Source organism: Xiphophorus maculatus, chromosome 1 (genome assembly GCF_002775205.1).
Source record: "Xiphophorus maculatus strain JP 163 A chromosome 1, X_maculatus-5.0-male, whole genome shotgun sequence".
Classification (NCBI taxonomy): Eukaryota; Metazoa; Chordata; class Actinopteri; order Cyprinodontiformes; family Poeciliidae; genus Xiphophorus; species Xiphophorus maculatus.
Window position 1 is genome coordinate 14,245,904 of NC_036443.1, and position 19,459 is coordinate 14,265,362.

A 19,459-nucleotide genomic window follows, 5' to 3' on the forward strand; every position below is an offset into this window, starting at 1 on the left:
GGGGATTTCTCTTAACATTGCAAGTCTTTCACTCATGACTCACCATTTGCTAGTGAATTTCTCTTTTTCTATGAGGTGACAACAACTCAAATCTTTGTTTTTTACGCTGCTCGAGTTAGATAAGTACATTTGCTGACAGGAAACCTTCTGACCTCTTCTTGTCGTGTTTAAGCCTCGTCATTGCTTAACTTTTCTGATTAAGTTCCAATAGCAGAAAGAAAGAGCTGATTACATCACAAGCCTCTTTTTCTCTTGTTGAGAAATGAAGGGTCACTGAAAAGCCATAAAACCTGCTGGGAACATCTCAGATTTTTGTAATTTTAACATGGTTAAAATATTTGGATTAATAAGTGCCAAAATATTTTAGTTTCATTATTTATTCTTGGGCTGTTTTGTGTTATTTTTACTATAAGTCGTTATCCAGTAAACACATTTTAGCAAACTTTCCAGAATTGGATTTCTCAAGATAAACCTGCTATTCCCTTTTTATAATATAATTTTGTTGTGACATGAAATATATAAAGAGAATTAATTGAAAAAATATTTTATTTATTTTACCAAAACATTTTATTAATACATTTATTATAAAAACATTTCTACTTTTAGTCCAATTATGATAAAAATTAAATTATAATTATTGCTATGACATTATAATTATTATAATAAACCTGAGGTGTTGTTATTTACAACTTACACTGCATTTAGAAAATATTCACACCCCTTTTCTACATTCTGTTAGGTTTAAGACTTATTCTGAAACCGAAAAAAAATGATTTAAAGTGTTCTATTTAAAAAAATAATAATAATTACAGGTATATATATATATATATATATATATATATATATATATATATATATATATATATATATATATATATATATATATATATATATATATATATATATAATTTAGGAGGCTGAAATAAAAGTCTTATGCTTTAAGCTTTACTGGAAAGTAGAGGCGTTCAGAGCTTGGCTTTATATTCAAAAAATAAAACTACAGTAAAAAACTACAGGAAGCGGAAGAGGAAACAACTTCTACAAAGGTCAATGAGAACTCGCGGTGGCCGTTGGGACGTCGGCGGTCTGTGTGCCTTCGCCGAGGAAAGGTGCATGTCCCCAGTGTCCGCTCCGCTCGCCCGATAAGGAATGCGCCTTGCGAAGTCGCTGTGTGGTTCAGCATTTGATAAAACTTCAGCCGATACCGTGGTATAACAGGAGTCATGGTTTGGTGTCGCTTCTACGTTTCTTATCCAAGCGTGCGAGCCTAATTCATTGAGCTAGCTGTCGTTAGCCCGCTTCGTTGATTCATAGCGCGCTAGCTTGCTAGCTGGAGTGTGCTGCTGGCCCATCCAGTTGACCGGGAGACGAGCTCGACTGACTGAAAAACACAGCCGCTGTTTGGAAACGAGGTGGTGGCGGCAGGCGGGGGGCCGGGAGAACGCGACGGGGTGGTAGTGAGTCAGGAGCGGCTGATGAGTTCAGACCAGAGCGGAGAGCCACCGCTGCTGCAGGAGGAGGCTGATCCCGGACCGAAGAGCGGTGGGAAGGACGAGGCTCCGCTGGGGAGCGAGGGAGGGTCAGGCGGCATGGTGAGTGAGGCCTTCTTTAGCTTCTTAGCTAGCTATTTTAGCTACTTCTGCTCACCCGACGTGGTGCCGAAAAAAAGCACCCAGTCATGGGAAGTACTTTTGATTGAGCGAAAGTCGGATCAGTTTTTGTCAGGTGTGATTAAAAAAGCAAATGTCCCATTCTGTCTTTTGCTCATATGTACACCGGAGGGGGCTTTTTATGCCACTCTTGTTAAATCTATAACCCTTGCTCTCAGCAAAAAGTGCACTTCAATAAATTACTGAGAAACCGAAGATAATTTCTAAACACTTTAATAACACTAGGGGATTTGCCACTTTTGACGTGCTTTCTTAAAACTAATTTATGGAAAGAAAATCGGGCTTTTGGGGGGGAAAGGGGGTGTTTTTTTCCCCCCCGGCATAATACTAGAGACCTGTTCGCGCATGAGTCACATTTATCAGCTAAAATTAACCCAACTAAGTATCGTGAAGCCGCTAACTTTCATTTGAGTCGTTTCAACTCCCAGTTTGCTCTTTAACCCTCCGTTACAGGACATTTTACAATCCCATATTGTGAAAACAGTCTGAGACGCTGCGGCTTAAATATCTGTTTGCAGCCACTTAATGCAAATGTGCGCACTGATCGTTAGCAGGGGGCTCCATTGCTGCTAACGAAGCCTCTTCGTCCAGCTCTCTTATTAAGTAGTTTGCTGAGTAATCATTAGCTTGCTAAGTTTCGACCCGACCATATAATGACAACAAGCACAATTTAAAGGTCCAGAATCCTATTTGAATTAATTTGTGAACAGTGCTGCGACTGTTGACCGAGTAACAGACGTGCATTTGCTGTGATGTTATTTCAGCTAATCGCAGTGCTAGTTAGCCTAGCTAGTGCGGTGACATGCGTTGTGAATACCTGGCCTTCGCCGTGCTGCGCAGTCAGCTGACACTTCTTGGTTGTCCACGGTCTGTGACACAGAAGCATGCATTGTGACCATGTGTCAAGTTGCACGGCTCATAAATGCCCTTCCCTGTTTGAGTGACAAAAGAGGGCCGATCGTTTGGGCTTGTTCGTTCTTGACTGCTGCATACACACGATAATCCAGAGGCAAAACAGGAGACAGATTAATGTGGCAGTTGCAGGGGTTAAAGGTTAACGTACCTGTTGGGAGTTGGGGACACAAACTGATGCATCAACAGGCCGCACTAATTCCCACTATGTCAACACGGATTACCTAATTTTGTTACTAAGTGATTAATAAATATTTAGCTGTCCTGGAGCAGACATTAGCAAACATTGTTTAAGATAGAAAAAAAATATATCACCAAATGTATCCAAGTGAAAATAATTCGACTTTAATGTACTTAGAATGTATTAATAAATTATTTTCAATCAGATCTGTTACCTTGTGATGGACATTTATTGCATGGTTTTATTTTAAAAGGATTTTTGATTCATTGTGATAAATATAAATTCCAATTAACAATTAAAATATAGTTGGGAAAAAAAAATAATTTAACATTAATAAAAAGTTGCTGTTTGCAGTGTATTGCCAAAAATCACACTTGTTTATATACCTAGTGTCCTCACAAAGGCAATTTCATTACTAGTGCATTTTTAAAAATTATTTGTGTCAGGTTTGACACCTATTAAAGACAAATTAAACAAACACAGACAAGACAAGAGAGTTAGATTCTTTTGATCTCGCGAGGAGAACTGATAGATGTGTTTCCAGTTACAAATCTCCAACCGCTCTGAAAACACATTTGTTCGCTCCTCTCTTTTTATTACTTTCAGAGTCCCTATCACAGAGAACACTGCAACTCTTAAGGGGTGGGGGCAAAACACTTCATCACTTAGTTGCAGTGCTAATGACAATCACTAACTAAAACACATGTTGTCTTGCACTAGATTATTCGGTTCCAGACACAGGGTAGAACAGAGCAAGTTGTACATCTTCACAGTGACGGTTTTATAGCTATCTAACAGGTCAAGGAAGAAGAAGTTTCTGCTGAGTGATAAACCCTGTGAACACGGTTGTCACTGCTTTTCTTCAGGGAAGCCTTCTTGAAAAGGGAAACAAAGTAATTCAACAACACAGAAACATTCTTTATGCCAAAATAAAAGAAAACAATAAAGGCATATGAGACAAGAACATTATATAAGTAAAACTATAAAGCTACATGAAACAACAAATACTTGATAATAATATATAAATTTTACCTAACAATTTGTCTGCTGATTGGTGTCATGCAGTCACAGACATACAGAGTTCACTTAAGTCTGCAAAGAAGTTGTTTCATCATCACTTTAATGTAACTGCATTAAATGCCACAAATGTTTAGAGCATTCTTGAAGTCTACTGAAGCATACAACATTTAAAATGCAAAATTTAATATACTTGGAACTACAGGTGCACTGATAAATTGGTCAGCTGATAAATCGACCACGATTTTCTTAATTTTGAGAGCTGGGTAAACGGCCAAGACTCGTATGAGATACTGATCATATCCATCTCCACTAAGGTCTGAAAGTCGACCACTGTCCTCTCTTGCTCTTCTGTAAAAGAGACCCGGCTGACTGACCTGTTCTCCAGGTCACATCTGCACATGTACGGTTAAAAATAATCACCACACTTTTGCACATCAGCAAAGTTTTTGCTATATTTAGCACATTTTCAGACAAAAAATAAAATTGGAATTGGGCTCTTTTAATGTTGGTGACCAGCCAGGAGACTCGAATGGGTTCTCACCATCTCTGGACATCTTAGATCACAGGGGTTTTGTTACAGCTGCACGATGTTGGACTGGCACATAAAATCCACGCTTTCCTCACTTCTCTAATATTCCATAGACACTCTGTGACCTTTATCATCATGGGTACAGTCATCTGTCTCAGGTTTGTGTATCTATTGAAGTGAAATTCAATCAAATTTACTGAACTTTGAATGCTTTACATATATTAGCCATTACTTACTGCATTACAAACAGTCCATTGCAGTGTTAATATTGCATAAACTAATACTGCAATAACATAATGTATGCAGTCCTGGTGCATTCTCAGCCCATTCTGTGCTTGTTGAGAAGAATTTAAAATGTCAAGCAAAATGACTTAGACTTAGACTGACTTTATTGTCATTTTGCATGCACAGGGTGTATACAGAACGAAATTTCGTTGCATACGGCTCAGGACAATGTTTTGAGCTTACAATGTTGTGAGGTTACTCCAGAATAAAATAAAATACAGTATAAAATCTGAATATAAATATAAATATAGAATATAAAGTGCAGTAATGACAGTAAAATATAAGTTATTTAGCTCTGTACATGTGCAGAGCATTAATATGTGCAATGCATTAATATGGCTCAAACTACTTTGATTCTTGAATACTGAAATATTTTTTAAAAATTATACTAATACATAATACTAATCATATAAATTATGTATATGTTGTAACATTTCAGATTAGTTTGTGGTTCTGCATCTTGATAAGCATAATAAAACAGACAACGTTGACCTTTGTCAGTGTATTAGGAAGCACAACACCTACTCCTCATTTTCTAAGTGTGCCTCTTTAAAAAAATATAAAGTTTTAAATGTTAAGGAGTCAAACTCCTTAGACTATCCTCTGCAGAGAAACAGTCAGATTGATCTCCCCCTTATCTGTGTAGGTTTGAGGGCTAAAAATGTTTTACTTTAATATTTTCCCCTCCAAGGCACAGATCATTCAAATAAAAAATGAAGATGGTGAGTTCATATTTCCCCCTAATATTGGAAGCAGTATGAATTTTAACTGCACTGCCAGGTTGCTGCGTGATTGTTTGCAACCTCAAACTTTTTAAATTCACTAAAGAAAACTTAAAGGTCAACATGCAGCTGGATTTGTCAATTTTGTGTTTATTATTTATAATTATATTGAAAACGAGCTCTGAATTGACTTTAAAAAATGCAACGACAATGAATAAATTTATATCTATAAAACCTAAACCAAGAGAAACCACTCACCCTTAGATGCGACATTGAAAAACACATTTAAGTTTTTGTTCTGTGTTTGTTTTTGTGTGTGTGTGTTTTTTTCCCCAGCATGTTGGGCTTTGTGGTGAAACAATAATGACAAAGTAGATTAGTGTGACTTGGTTGTTATCTCATTAAAGAACTATTTCCAGGGAGGATTTTGCCTTTTTTTGTTATGGTTACTCTTCTGCTTTCATGTCACACACTATCAGCTGCCTCAGTGTTTAATATAATGCTTTTTTTTCACACAGAAATTAAAAAATTTGACTCGTGTGTATTGCAGGAAGGACAAAACTAAAACACTTGGAATAGTTGAGAAACACAAAGCTGTGTTAGAACTATTTGTTGCCACCTCTGGATTTTTTAGAAATATAATTTTTGAGGATTGGTATTTGTGTTTTAAATTTGATAGAGAATTTATACAAGAGTATAATTTCTGGCAACAATACCAATTATGAGATGACAAACATGTGAACCAGCAAAACACTTGTCCTTTAATACACTCTGATTATGTCTGAAACTGATTGCTTTACATGCTGCATAAATTGCACATTCGTAAGACAATCCCTGCAAATGTTTTGAAATCCTCAATCTAGCCAGAATCCAAGCAACAATCTCCCTTCATTTGTGTTTTGAGTTGAATCTCACCTGATCCTGTGGTTTCTGTTTTGAAGGTCACCTCAAAGGGTGCTGGTTTGAACCCAAATGCCAAGGTGTGGCAGGAGATCCCCGTGGCCCCCAGCGAGGCTGTCACCAGTCCTCACTGGCCTCCCTCAGACATCAGTAAGTGCTCAACACGGTAATAGAATCTGCATGAAATATTCACAAACGTCTGATTCTTGAATCAAATGCGTTTTATTAATGTGACCAGGTTATTCAGAGCCTTCGTCAGCTGGTTGTAAGCAGTACTCTGTGGGATTTACCGCCCTTGGTGACAGCAGCTCCACAGCAACAGCTGAAATAGCAGTAAATGGAATGGACCTTCAAGAGCTGGGCTTTTCCCCCGCCGAGTCCACGACAGGGAGCTCTGGTCAGTCATCTCACCTGCAGCCTCCCCCACTCTCTTAACGGTGGCTAAGGAGAATCCTGTCTCCAGTAACTTGAAACAAATAGGTTTTTTGGGGAAAATAAAAACTACCCGTCATTTGGTTTTATTCTATAAACCGCATTCATGGGCTTTGGATTTTGACACGGTCAAATAGTGGTTTGTGTTGTATAATTGCCCTCTGTCAGACATGACCCGTACATCCTTTCTTTGTGGAGCTAATGTATCTGGTATTCTGTCCTATGTGGTGATTATTTTTATGCCAATGGAGACCCACTCTGAGTGAGCTGGATTGCAGGTGGCATTCAAAGCTCAGTTCAGAGGGATTTTGGCCGCTCCTTGGTGCGATTAAAAAACCCTGTTCAATCCAGGCCTCTAGCCCAGCATTGAGAGTAGAGTGGAAACTGTTTATTGTGACAAGTTTGCATTGATTATATGCAACAGCTTGTTGGATATATATGTTTTTAAAGTTTCTAAACCTATATTCCTTCTGAAAGTGTCCTTTTATGTTTGCTTGTGAAGTGAGTCGCACTGTGTTCCAGATCAGTTTTGAGGCGCCATCTTGTGAGATTGTCGTTCCTGTTAGCTGTTCTTGCTAGTGACACTTGTATTTGGCTGAAAAGTTGTTCAGATTTGCTGGAGAGGGAAAAGGACAAAAGCACGAACAAGAGGAAGTATGGACCTCTGAAATGTAAATGTAGGGACACGAAACAGCCGAACAAATCTATTCACCAGGCTGGATTACAGACACTGATGTGGTGCCTCACCTCAGTCTAGCATAAAAGAAATGGCTTTGGAAGAATTTGATACACATGAATATGTGGACATATTTTGTCAGGCTTGGTGCAATATTTGCTAACATATGAACGTAATTAGTTTGTGTTTACTGTGTTTTGTTTATTTAATGATTTTATGTTTTTCTTTGTCTGAACTGGATGATCTCAGTTATTTGTACAAAAGTTTATTTGATCCTTTTTCTTGCAATTGAATATTTAGATTCCAAAACTGAAGAACAAGTGTCCTCTGAGAATCTACGAGAGTCTCTGAAGAAAGAGCTAGAGTTTTATTTCTCAAGGTAAGAGCCAAACACTTAGATTTGAGGTAAACGAGAGTCTCGTTTACCTCATAAATCTGACATGGGTCAATGTGGGAATCTCACAGTATGACGAGCTTGAAGAAGAGTTTCTGAGTTTCAGAAATTATTTTAAATAAACACAATCAAAGTCTTGTCTTTAAAAAAAAAAAAAAAATTATTCCCATTGTTGCTGAAATAATGAAACATGAAGCTTTTATTTGTATTTTTCTGATTTGATTAAAGTGAAAACATAAAATAAACACTTGCCAGTTTTTAGTTTTATTGTACCTTTTGTGCACATTATTATTCATTTTTGCTGTAGTTCCCTTCATCAAGGAACACAAGTGCAGGAAACATGTTTATTACCCTGTTTGGATAGTTTGCAGTCTGCTACTTAAAATATGTCACCCATTGACTAGTTTCAAGACTGTTTCCTTAAATGCAACAGGTGACCCTCATTTAGTTTCTTGAAAGTAAAGTAAACTGTCTGGAGCAACAAGTTGGGATATTTTAGTTTGTGACAAATTAAGATGCGACTAATTTGCATGGATTTATAATTTTGTTGCACAGAGAAAACCTCTCCAAGGATTTATACCTCATGTCTCAGATGGACAGCGACCAGTTTGTCCCCATCTGGACTATAGCCAGCATGGAGGGCATAAAGGTTCTCACCACAGACATGGAGCTCATTCTGGATGTGTTGAGATGTAAGTGAAAGGATGAGCATGGTACTTTGTAAAACTATTAGAAATATGACATGATTGTCTCTATTTATATTTGAAATGATCCTTCCAGCTTCTCCAATGGTACAAGTGGATGAGAAAGGTGAAAAGGTTCGACCGAATCACAAACGATGCATCATCATCCTGAGAGAGGTCCCTGAAACCACACCTGTAGAGGTACTGTCACGTTGTGCTCATGTTTAGGAATAATTGAGACATTTTTGGAAACTGAAAAACTGACTCGTTGTCTCAATCCCACAGGAAGTTGAGTCATTGTTTAAAAACGAAAATTGTCCAAAGGTGATAAGTGTCGAGTTTGCGCACAACAACAACTGGTACATCACATTCCAATCGGACACAGATGCTCAGCAGGTACGTCTGGTTAAACTTCACTTTTCTCCAATTCAAAATGAAACACCTTAAATGACCTGATTCGACTCCTGAATTGCTCTTCCAGGCATACAAGTACTTAAGGGAAGAAGTCAAAACATTTCAGGGAAAACCCATCATGGTAAGTTGAGCTGAAATGTTTTAGTTTGTATGTCCCCTCCTGTAAGAAACATTGAGTCATTTCTTGTTTCTTTTCATCTAATAGGCACGGATCAAGGCCATCAACACATTTTTTGCGAAGAATGGTTACCGTAGCATGGACAGCAGCTTGTATGCTCAGCAGTCCCAGAACCAGTCCCAGTACAGCTCTCCACTTTACATGCAGCATGTCTACCCCCAGCAGCAGTACCCGGTCTATGGCATTGTACCGCCCACCTGGACTCCTTCACCCACACCCTATTTTGAAACTCCTCTGGTAAGAACCAACTCTAAATGAGCTGCATGACGCTGGAATGGGTCCCAGACCAGAGATATTTTTAATAAACTGTATTAAAAAATTATGCATTTATTGGTGATCTGACCAGTTTCTCTCATAAACTTCTCTCTTTATTTGTTGTTGCTAATGATTCACCAGTGATTATTATTTTTGGCTTTTCATGTAAAGATGAAGATAGTTTTTGTGGGTGAACTCAAACTTAGAACTTTAATTTTCAGACATAGTTGGTGTAAAACCTGATATTTCGGGTTACGCTCTGAAAAATCAGGTGGATTTGGTGATGGACTAATGTCAGGGTTTCCCCCAGCTCATTATAAGCCTGGTGGGCCACCAGGCTAAACATTGCTTATTTATTTTAGGTTTTTTTAAATATTTAAGACTTCATAGTTGGTGTTTAGGTATTGTTAATGTCTTCCAATAACAGATAATTACCTAGTAATATTTTCAAATTTCTTGTCAACTTTAAGCATTTTTTATCTCAAAATCATGGTGGCCCATTGGATGACTTCCTTAATGCCCCTACCACTCGGGCGTTAAGGTAGGGGCACCCAGTGGTAGGAGCTATCAGGTTTTCTGGGGGAAACCTTGAATGTCTTTTGGTTGGCAGCTGCTGAAAATGCATCTAAATTAGCAGAAGTGTGTAAAATAAAAAAAAAGGCTCATTATCAGCTCTGTTACTTTGAATTAGGAAAGCTTTTTCTTGTGTACACACGAGTCTCCTCATTCTGCATATTTAGTGCATTATTACATTTTGTGAACTGGCCGGTAAGACCAAACGACACAAATGTTTTGCATTCAAAAATGTAAGGAAAAACTATTGGAGTCTAAAATTTGTAGTAACCCATTTTATCAATTCAATTTGAGAAAAATATTCAGTGCTGCAAAATATTAGGAAGATTCACTGTGTCCACAGTGAGTTTTAATATCTCGTTCACTAAAATCTAGATGAGGTGGAGGTGTGTAGGGCATTGAATCGCTATTGCTCTATGAGCTTAAATGTCTTCAATATTTTCCCTGTATTACATTCTTGGACTGCTGCAGAGTAAATAATTGAACAAATTGCTACATGAAACAGGATTAGTCAACGCTGCCATTTTTTCTCCCTATTCAGGCACCGTTTCCTAACAGCGGCTTTGTGAATGGATTTGGCTCTGCGGGACACTACAAAGCTGGCTCCACCGCTCTTAACCTAACTCGCCCATTCAACAGAAACCGGTAAGCAAGATCTTTTTATTTGCTGTGCTGCATTTTTAAAGTTGTGACTTAGATTTCAGCCTGCAGTTTTCATAAATGTACTCTTAATTGGAGTGTGGCATTCACCACTTGTTGTTGTTTGCATGTTAGGTTAAACTGTGAATGTCAAATCATCCGCAATGCAGTGTTGTCTGAAGAAAATGTAACCCCACAGGGAACTGCTCTTCACTCCCCTCTTTCTTACTGTCCTCACAGTGTCCCTCTGTATTCAAGAAAGAATGTTATAAATGCCTTCAGGTACCACTATACAATACTGTATGATAAGCTTCATCGCTACCCTCATGTCTTACCATACTGCTGCAGCCTAATGACTAAAACCACACCAGGACTGACAATCGGTTATCTTTATTTTGGTCCTTATTAAAACTTTCATTGCTGTGATGATGCTTGGTGCCATTCATATTAATGAAATTATTGGATGTTTCCTGTGATTTGATTGCTCCAGTTTTTGCCATTTGAGGACTCTTGGCACCAAACACATCCCCTTGCATTGATACACCAGCATGCATCATAGTAACTGTTAAACTTAATTACAACTAACCACTTATTTTACTTTTCATTGCTGCTTTCTTCATTGACCCAACGCGTCATGTGCTGTAGCAAAAGAACCAGCAGTAGAGAAGCTGATAAATGCGTTCGATCCGATGATGAGATCATGATGCGCATGGAGGGACAACATGGGAGGAAGATAACTGGCTTTGGTCCTCTCTTTACTCCTTCTTTTCTCTCCCCCTCTTCTGTTTCTTTCTTTCCAAAGTCAGGAACTTCACTCCCATCCCGATGAGCGTTCAGATTATGAGATCTGAGGGTCGAATCTTTAAAAGATCGAAATTTGATTCATGTTTTATTTTAAAAAGCTTTAATTTTAGCTGTTTTACTCAAGTGTTGTCAGCTCTACTTGGTGAGTTTATGATTGGTGGCAGGCTTCAGCCCTCCAGCCAATCATAGGCGCACATGTAGCCCAGATGAACCATCTGCTTGTGTACATTGTCTTTACGGAGGCAGCATGTTGTGTGATTTGGTCGGTGGATCCATAGTTTCCTATCACATCATTTGCATGTTGCCGTTTTCTTGATGTAATGTAACGTTCACTTCTCCTGTATGGGTTTGTTTCTCCACCAAAGTGGTTCCAGTGCTTGTTTAGTGCATTTTGTTATTTAGCATTAATTGATTTTTGTTTTAACTGTTGAAGGTTGGTCTCGCATGCAGCTGGACTTACACCAGCATCATTAATCTTGCTGGGTGGGGGGAAAAAAGGCATCTCCACCAACATGCTTTAGTGTGGCGGTGGTGTGTTCAGTGTGTAGTGTCATATTGCTTACATTTTGGTCTTTTTATATACAAAACCTTCTGTCATGCAGAAAAGATGTTTAATTATTAACTGGAATATATTAGGGCTGAAACAATTAACTGGATTAAATAACTTTTGAAATTGAATAATTGTTTTCTGAAGTATGCAGACTCAATAAAAGGCAGTTTACTGAAAGAAAAACATACCCAGAGCAGTAAGTAAGCCAAAATTGTACAAAAAACATATACGTGTGTTATGTTCTACCCAGAACAAGGGGCTTATTTTAACTCCAAAACTCTTACTAAGCACCTTTTGCTATCCAGTTATTAATTGATTTATTAAAAAAAATAATCAACAGATCAGCCCTACACTATAGATGTTAAATCAAGTAGGGCTGAACTTTTTACACGTTGATGCGAGAAGTATTTTTTTTAGCTGCAGATGCATCCGTTCCTACAAATGGTGAAGCATACACTAAAGGAGTGCTGTCATAGCATTCTAGTCATCAAAACTTTTAATTATTTAAAACATGTAAAAATTTGAATAATTTGTATATTTCCATATTATAAAAAGCCTTGAGTGGATAAATAAAAAATCTTCACAAAGTGAAAAAAAATTTTCTCCAATTACTGTAATCGTCATAATAATCGATAGAATAATGAGTTACTAAAATAATTGTTAGCTGCATCTCTAGACTCAGCGCAGTGGAGATTAATCAGGGTTCCTGTTGTTTTTTTAAGAAAGACTTGAGCTACACTCAGCTCTGAACCAGCACTGGAAGCACTTTTTTTGAAACGGAATTGTTGTGGCTTAATGTGTCTTAGCCTTTTCTATTTGTGAATCTAAAAAGATTTCTGAACGTTTCCTAAAATTTGCATCATTGATAAATTGTTGCAGAAGATTGGAAAACAGGGAAGTAGATCTAGTAAAACTTAACTCCCACCAGTCTGGGTGCTTTACTTGGTGTATGAACCTGTTCTGTTTTTGCTCACAAAAAGTCAAATATGTTTGGCTTCCTGGTGAAATTTTAGGATGAACCTAAAATGCACTTTAACCTTTCCAGGTGAAGTTAATGTGACCTCCTCTAAGCTTCTGAACGCATGGGTCCAACTGTTAATGTTTCAGTACTTTTTACACAAAAAGAACCTTAATGACTAAATTAACAATAGATGTTTGATGTATTTTTTGCTGTGGCAAACTCGCCACTATTGGCTTTGATTTCAATACATTAAGATCTTCTCAGATGCCCTACTTTCATGATGTGTCACTATAGTGTGAACTTTTTACATTTTCCAGAAATTTCACCAGCCAAACATCCCAAATGTTTGTGTGGATTTTTAAATGCATTGAATTTCCATTGAACTTCCCTGTATTGAATTTGCAAAACATTGCCCTGGTTTTTGATTTTCTATAACTTTACCGCAACAAGACTTTAAACACTGGTCCTTGGTGAGCGCATGTCCATTGGACAAATGACATTGATTAAATAGAAAGGCTAAAATCATATTAAGTGATTTTAATTTTCACCGTGTCCACTGTTTGTCTTGTATCTCTTTAAATGACTTGAATCATTCAGAGGTTTGGGAATTTTCTATGTAAATGTGATTAAAAGTTAAAATGACCTCATGCTGTTCATTTGAAACTTCTGGCTCTCGGCATAAATCCGTATCATTTTAACGAAACTTTATTTGGATTTTTACTTCAACAGAAACCACGTTAAACCCCAGATTAGGACCAGCGAGGTGACTGCAGCCTCAATAACATCTGTACCCCTGGAGAGTCTGACCGGCCTGCGCAGCCCCCAGCCTCCTGTCATCGGCACCTCCACTCATCAGGCGACCGCTGACATCACCTCGGCCTTCTCGCAGCTCTCCTCCTCTTCATCTTCTTTGGACCCTAATGACGACAGCGGCATGGCTGGACGTGGAAGGTAAACTGATAATCCCCTTGTTGAACCTCATTTCTGTATCGCTGAAGTATTGGTTGTGTTTCACACATTCGGTCATGATGTTTGAAAACTACTAAAGTCGTGGTGTTTAGTGTGTACTGTGATCTTTTGAGATTTGTGTCTCAGGATACAGAGTTTAAATGCCAGACATTAAGTAAAAGTAAATATTTGATTCAAGGTGTTGGTTTCACTCTACAGCCAGGTTATTTTTTTTAATCAAGGTTTTATTTCAAATCAGTTGTCAGTTCATTTAGGTTGCGCACAAAAGTCTTTTTCTGGTAGCTGTGACATGTAAGCAGACAAGATACTGACCAGATAAAACCTAAAAGAAATACAGTAATGAAAATGCACAGTTTTACTAACACCAGTTCAGCACTTGTAGCAGAAAACATAGAAGTGGTTCTATTTTTGATGTTTCTATAATGTTAACTTTTGCATAGTTACACTGATTCTCTCTGTAGTCAGTTTTATTGCACAGTTAAACTTCATTGAATATCATAGAATTGCAATGAAATTAACCAGCCTTGCTTTCTTGTAATCACAGCATATATGACTTCCTTAGACTTTATTTGAATTAACTTTATTGATAAAGACAAAACTAAGAATTCCTTTGATTAAAAACAATCTACAAAATCAGTTTGCTTTTTATTTGATTACTTTTTTTGTACTTTATTTTGCCACTATAGAAGTCACGGCTATGCATGCTTTCTGTACGTTATATCCGAGAGAAACAAACTTATATGTACAATGTATCATTGTAAAAAGAAATAGTAAAATGTTTTACTATTTCTGTGAATAAATTAGGTTTGTCACTTTGTTAAAGTGTCCACAACAGATTTGACTCAATATCAAGTTTGATTTAGTAAATTAATATGAGTTAAGAGGTTTAGACAATTATTGCATTGTAAAAAATAAATCAATAAAACTACAGGAAACCTGGTCACACCTGCACTTTAATTGGCATCTAATTTTAAAAAGGAAAAAGAACCAGAAAGAGATTCTTACAAAGCTTGAAAGCATCTGGATGTTGCGCATATAAATTAGTTTTTGCTATAATCTCTTATAAGATCAAATGGTGACATTTATGTTTGACTTGTACATTGTCCCGTTTTGAAATTATGTTTTTAATCAACCATTTGTCTTTCAGACGAAGCACAACCTATAGAGGAACTCGAAGGAGGCGAGAAGATGAGCGGAACACGGTAAACGGCCGCGTCTCATTGTAGAGATTTTGAATTTTTTAGAGCTTGAACCACAGTTCCATTATTTGTTTGTATTTTCTTCGTTCTGATTCACAGAGGCCGGTCCCCTTAGCCGAGGTGAAGGTTTCTCCGCCCAAGTTTGACTTGGCCGCCACCAACTTCCCGCCTCTTCCTGGCTGTGTGGTCAGCACACAGGGAGAGCCGGTACTAGAAAACCGAATGTCCGATGTCGTACGTGGTTTGTACAAGGTAAGGATTCTCTGATTCAGCAATGCTTGAGCTGCTTGGTTTTTCAGAAGTGTAATGCTTGTGGTTCTCTACGTCGTAAAGACGGAGCAAACCAATAAAGAAACCACTGTGAGTCCAGCGTCAGCCCAAACTCCGGCCACAGAGGAGGCTGTGACCGTCTCAAGTCCTGCCCCGACCGTCTCAAAATCCGTTTCTCAACCACTTGGATCTCTGGCTTCCCGGTATGATTGTCAAATTACTTTTCTCTTCATATTTTGAGATACTCACATGTTTCTGTTGGTTAGTGTACTAAAGTCTGATATGTTTTTTTTTCCTGACAGTATAAGTAATCAGGAGAAGAGAGTGGAACGAGCTGAACCCCCAGTGTCCAAAGTAACTCAGCGTATACCAGTTCAAGCTACTGTGAACTCCTCCTCTTCTTCCTCCTCCTCTTCCTCACAGCCTACGTCAAGCTCACGACCTCAGCCCTCTGCTGCTTCAACACCGGCGACCCCCAGCACGCCCGCCGCGTCTACAGCCACTATTACCACCCCAGCACAGGTAACGAACGAATCTGCTTTTTTGTTGCCAACTTATCAATGTGATTTTTTTCCTGATGATGAGAAACTTTGCATAGAGGGAAGTGAAGGAGTGGACAGACTGCCTCTCTTTTCTCCATCTCAATCTTTCTCTTCTTCTGCTTTTTCTACTCTTTCCTCCTTTAAGTTCAGAGAGTTCACGCCTGTCCCAGTGACCATTAAGATTATGAGATCTGAGGGTTTGACCAAAGAAATCACAATGTGCCTTACAAAAGTATTTATACCCCTTGAACTTTTTCACATCACAGCCACAGGCCTCACTTTACCTCATTTGGATTTTAGGTGATGTACCAACACAATGTACATTTGGGTAGAAAAGAAAACAACTGAAGTTTTTCAAAATTATAACTATATCAAATGGTTTTTGTTTTTATTATCATTTTTAGCTGTAAACTCATTTTTTCAATGTCTCCCTTCATGAAATGGTCAACACGTTTTTCTAAAGGGATTTTCGTCAGTTTGCATAATTTTCCAAATTGCATCAAGCAAAATGATTTACTACATTGGCATGATTGGGTAGGTCTGTTACATAAAATTTCTGCAAAATACATAGATTTTTTTTCTTTCATTGCCTACCTAAAGTAGTTGTATAAATACTTATTGAAGGCACCGTAAGTAAATAAATAATTTTTCACCCTCACAGAACTTTTAACATTAGATGTTTTTTTCAAAATCTACCTTGCTTCAGGAACCCCGTAAACTCAGCTACGCCGAAGTGTGCCAGCGGCCTCCCAAGGACCCTCCCCCCGCGGTCCCGACCCCCTCCGGCACGGCGTCTGGCCAGCCGCTGCGTGAGCTGCGTGTGAACAAGGCCGAGGAGCCGGGCTCCGGCACCAGCCCCGGAGACAAGCAGGAGCGGGGCCACGACAAGGAGGGGGGGTGGGAATGCAAGGAGAGCCGACCGCCGCGCGAACGTGACTCTCAGGGTTACTACCGCAGCAACGGCCCCAGAGGCACGGGGGGGCTCAAGTTCCGGGACCAGCGGCGCCCGCCCCCGGCTCGACGAGGCTCCCCTCAGGGAGGCTTCAGGCTCACTGGCAAAGAGCAGAACATACCACCAGTATCGCCAAAGTGAAAACTTGATATGAATAGAAAAAATATGTATGGATATATATATAAATATATATATAAATATATAAAACTATATTAAGATAAATAAAATAAAAGCAACAACTTTATGGTAGCCACCTTTCCCCCCCACGGAGACTGTCCAAAGAAATGCTTTTAAATGACTGACATCCAGGACTTGAGGGCAAAGTGACACCTGATGAACTTCTACGACTGGTTCAGAAACTCTTCTTGTTTTGGTCTCTGGCGTTACGCTTAAAAGATTTTAAGTGCGATTTATCTGGAGGCTGCGCTCATGCTCTGCTTGGGGAAGGTGGGATGCTGGGCCTCATAAGTGGCCCTCTACCTATTTTTCTTTTTATTTTGAAAAATAGATGTTGGTCTGCAAGAACAATATGCACTAAGACGAAAACAACATGCATATATGTCATGTACATATACAAAGATATCACTAACACGCAAAGAGACATCGGTTTTTTGTTGTTTTTTTCCCTTTTGTGCTTATTACAAGTATGACTGAAGGGTTGACTGATGTCTGCGTATGCATTGATTGTTTAGCAAAATGATTGAAGTGCTCCAGTTGCACTGACGTAACGAAACGGATGACTTGATTTTTACAGCAGAGATTCTGAATTATTGTCCAGAGAACGGACGGTCTGGTCTTCTAATGTATATTAATGAAAATGTGTTTAACAGTGGTGTTTTGATTCCAATTTACGATTGGACTCGGAAACCGTTCACACCACAGTCTGTGTTTTTTTTATTTCTTTTCTTTTCTTTTTCTTTCTTTTGCGTTTGAAGCCGAAATACAAGTTGGGGGCGCCCACTGGTCCGTTTGCCGTGGTGAACCTGCAAAGCCTGGTCCAAAGTTTTTCATGTTTTGTTTTTTCCTGTTTATCAGAACCATTTTTGGGTCTATCCACTGCAATGAATTCAGAACTTCGTCATCGTTGATAATCAGTCAGGTTCTCTGTTTACATGTTTGGGTTTTTTTGGGCAGCGGGGGGGGTGGGTGCGTTTTCCTGAGAGAAATCTATACGTTGATGGTAAGAGTTGACTGTTTTAGTGTGCCTGGTGGCTCAGGTGAGGTTTGGCTTTTCTACATTATCCCAGGATATTCAGGTTAAGCTTATATCTGTGAATTGTTCCTAATAGTGACAGAGTTTAAAAAAATAAAAAAAAAGAGGCTGTGGAGTGCTGTTAGATAAGGATGATAGCTACACAATATCTGGCAGCCATGTTGTGGAAAGTAAGAGCATTTTTCCCATGCTATGTGCCAGCTGCCTGCGATCATAGTTCTAGGATAAAGTTTTTGATTTTTATTGATGAGAAATGCTAAATTTAGCTTGGGAAGCTTTTTGGCTCAGTGAAACTGGATTTTTGAGAAGCTGTAGAGGTTTAGTTGCCTTTGCTATATTGTTATTATAACCCTTCACTAGAAATGTGTGTGGGAGAATGTAATTATTTCTAGTTCTAAATTTGAAGAGAGAGAGAGGCTATTGACAAGACATCTTATCGGATTGTTGGTTTTTTTTTTGTGCTTTAGGGTGAGTTTGCAGGTTTGTTCCTGTTTTTTATTTTTGGAAAACACGTTGACTTAGAACATGAAGTTTGACTCACTGTATGAATTGCTTTTTGAATTTATTTATTTTAATTTTAACGCTTTTCTCCCAATCTTGGTAGGCTGGTTTCCCCAAAGTTGTGTGAAATCGCATTGTCAAAATAAAATCACGCATATGACATTTGTATACTGATCGAGATGTCGGCTGAGAGAAAAATACTTGATGCATTTACTTTGGGTTTGATACTGCAGTAAACAAATATCCAATCACTGGGGCTATTTTTTTTTTATTATTATTTTTATTTTCTATTGAGTATGAGCAGCTAGTGATCTAGTATAATTACAGAAATGCACTAACTTGTTTTTAAAAAGAATCGTACTCATGAGTAATGTGAAATAATTTTAGAAGCATATGGTTGATGTTGACAGGCTTGCAAATATCTACAGGAATTGCTTTCCCCCTCTGCAATATTGTTTGGGTTGTTTATTATTATTATTTTTTTTTTCTGTTTAATTTGGATTGGGGTGGCAACAGGAAATGTAGTAATCGATCAACCAAGTGTTTGAGACACAATCTTAGAACTGTATGAAATGTCACCAAAAATAAATTATTTTGATTTGGCTTCCGAGTCTCACTTGTCTTAAGTTTGTTCTCAAGTGTTGTTCTCGCCCACACACAACACAGTTAAGGGTTGCCTTGTAGTTTGTTTGTTTTTTTCTGCATTTTTCTTTTAATTCAACCTGGTAATTCACAGCTGAAGACATTTACATCGTTATACGTTTCTATCTGCAAAGGCTCGTTGTGAAGTGTTTTAAATTATCTGCTTTTAAAAAAGCAATTCTGCATTGAATTTATGTTTTCAATATGGGGTTTTACAAAATGGGGAAAATGAAAGTAGTAAATTCATGGCTGTAGATGTATAAAATTCAAGAGGATTAAATTTTCTGGGTTTTTTATTTTATTTTTCAATGCTGTAAAATTGTTGCACAGATTTGTGTGGAGGTGCTTTTGCAGAAAATATCTGAACTCTTATCAAAGTTTTTTTTTTTTATG

The 19,459-nt window shown here is 38.2% G+C and overlaps 1 protein-coding gene across 2 annotated transcripts; it reads left to right on the forward strand.

The window, feature by feature from the left end:
- Positions 1-1,058: 1,058 nt before the first annotated feature.
- On the forward strand, positions 1,059-19,027 carry larp4 (La ribonucleoprotein domain family member 4). Of its 2 annotated transcripts, XM_014469638.2 has the most exons (17): positions 1,059-1,592; positions 6,261-6,369; positions 6,458-6,616; positions 7,628-7,706; positions 8,277-8,413; positions 8,502-8,605; positions 8,690-8,800; positions 8,886-8,939; positions 9,024-9,233; positions 10,366-10,469; positions 10,704-10,745; positions 13,508-13,729; positions 14,895-14,949; positions 15,046-15,198; positions 15,280-15,419; positions 15,519-15,738; positions 16,465-19,027. In XM_014469638.2, exons 1-17 carry the CDS (start codon positions 1,476-1,478, stop codon positions 16,849-16,851), a joined length of 2,403 nt encoding a protein of 800 aa, XP_014325124.1. In that variant the 5' UTR covers positions 1,059-1,475; the 3' UTR covers positions 16,852-19,027. The 2 variants fall into 2 exon arrangements, with proteins under 2 accessions (XP_014325124.1, XP_023186923.1); XM_023331155.1 differs by lacking the exon at positions 10,704-10,745.
- Positions 19,028-19,459: the final 432 nt, after the last annotated feature.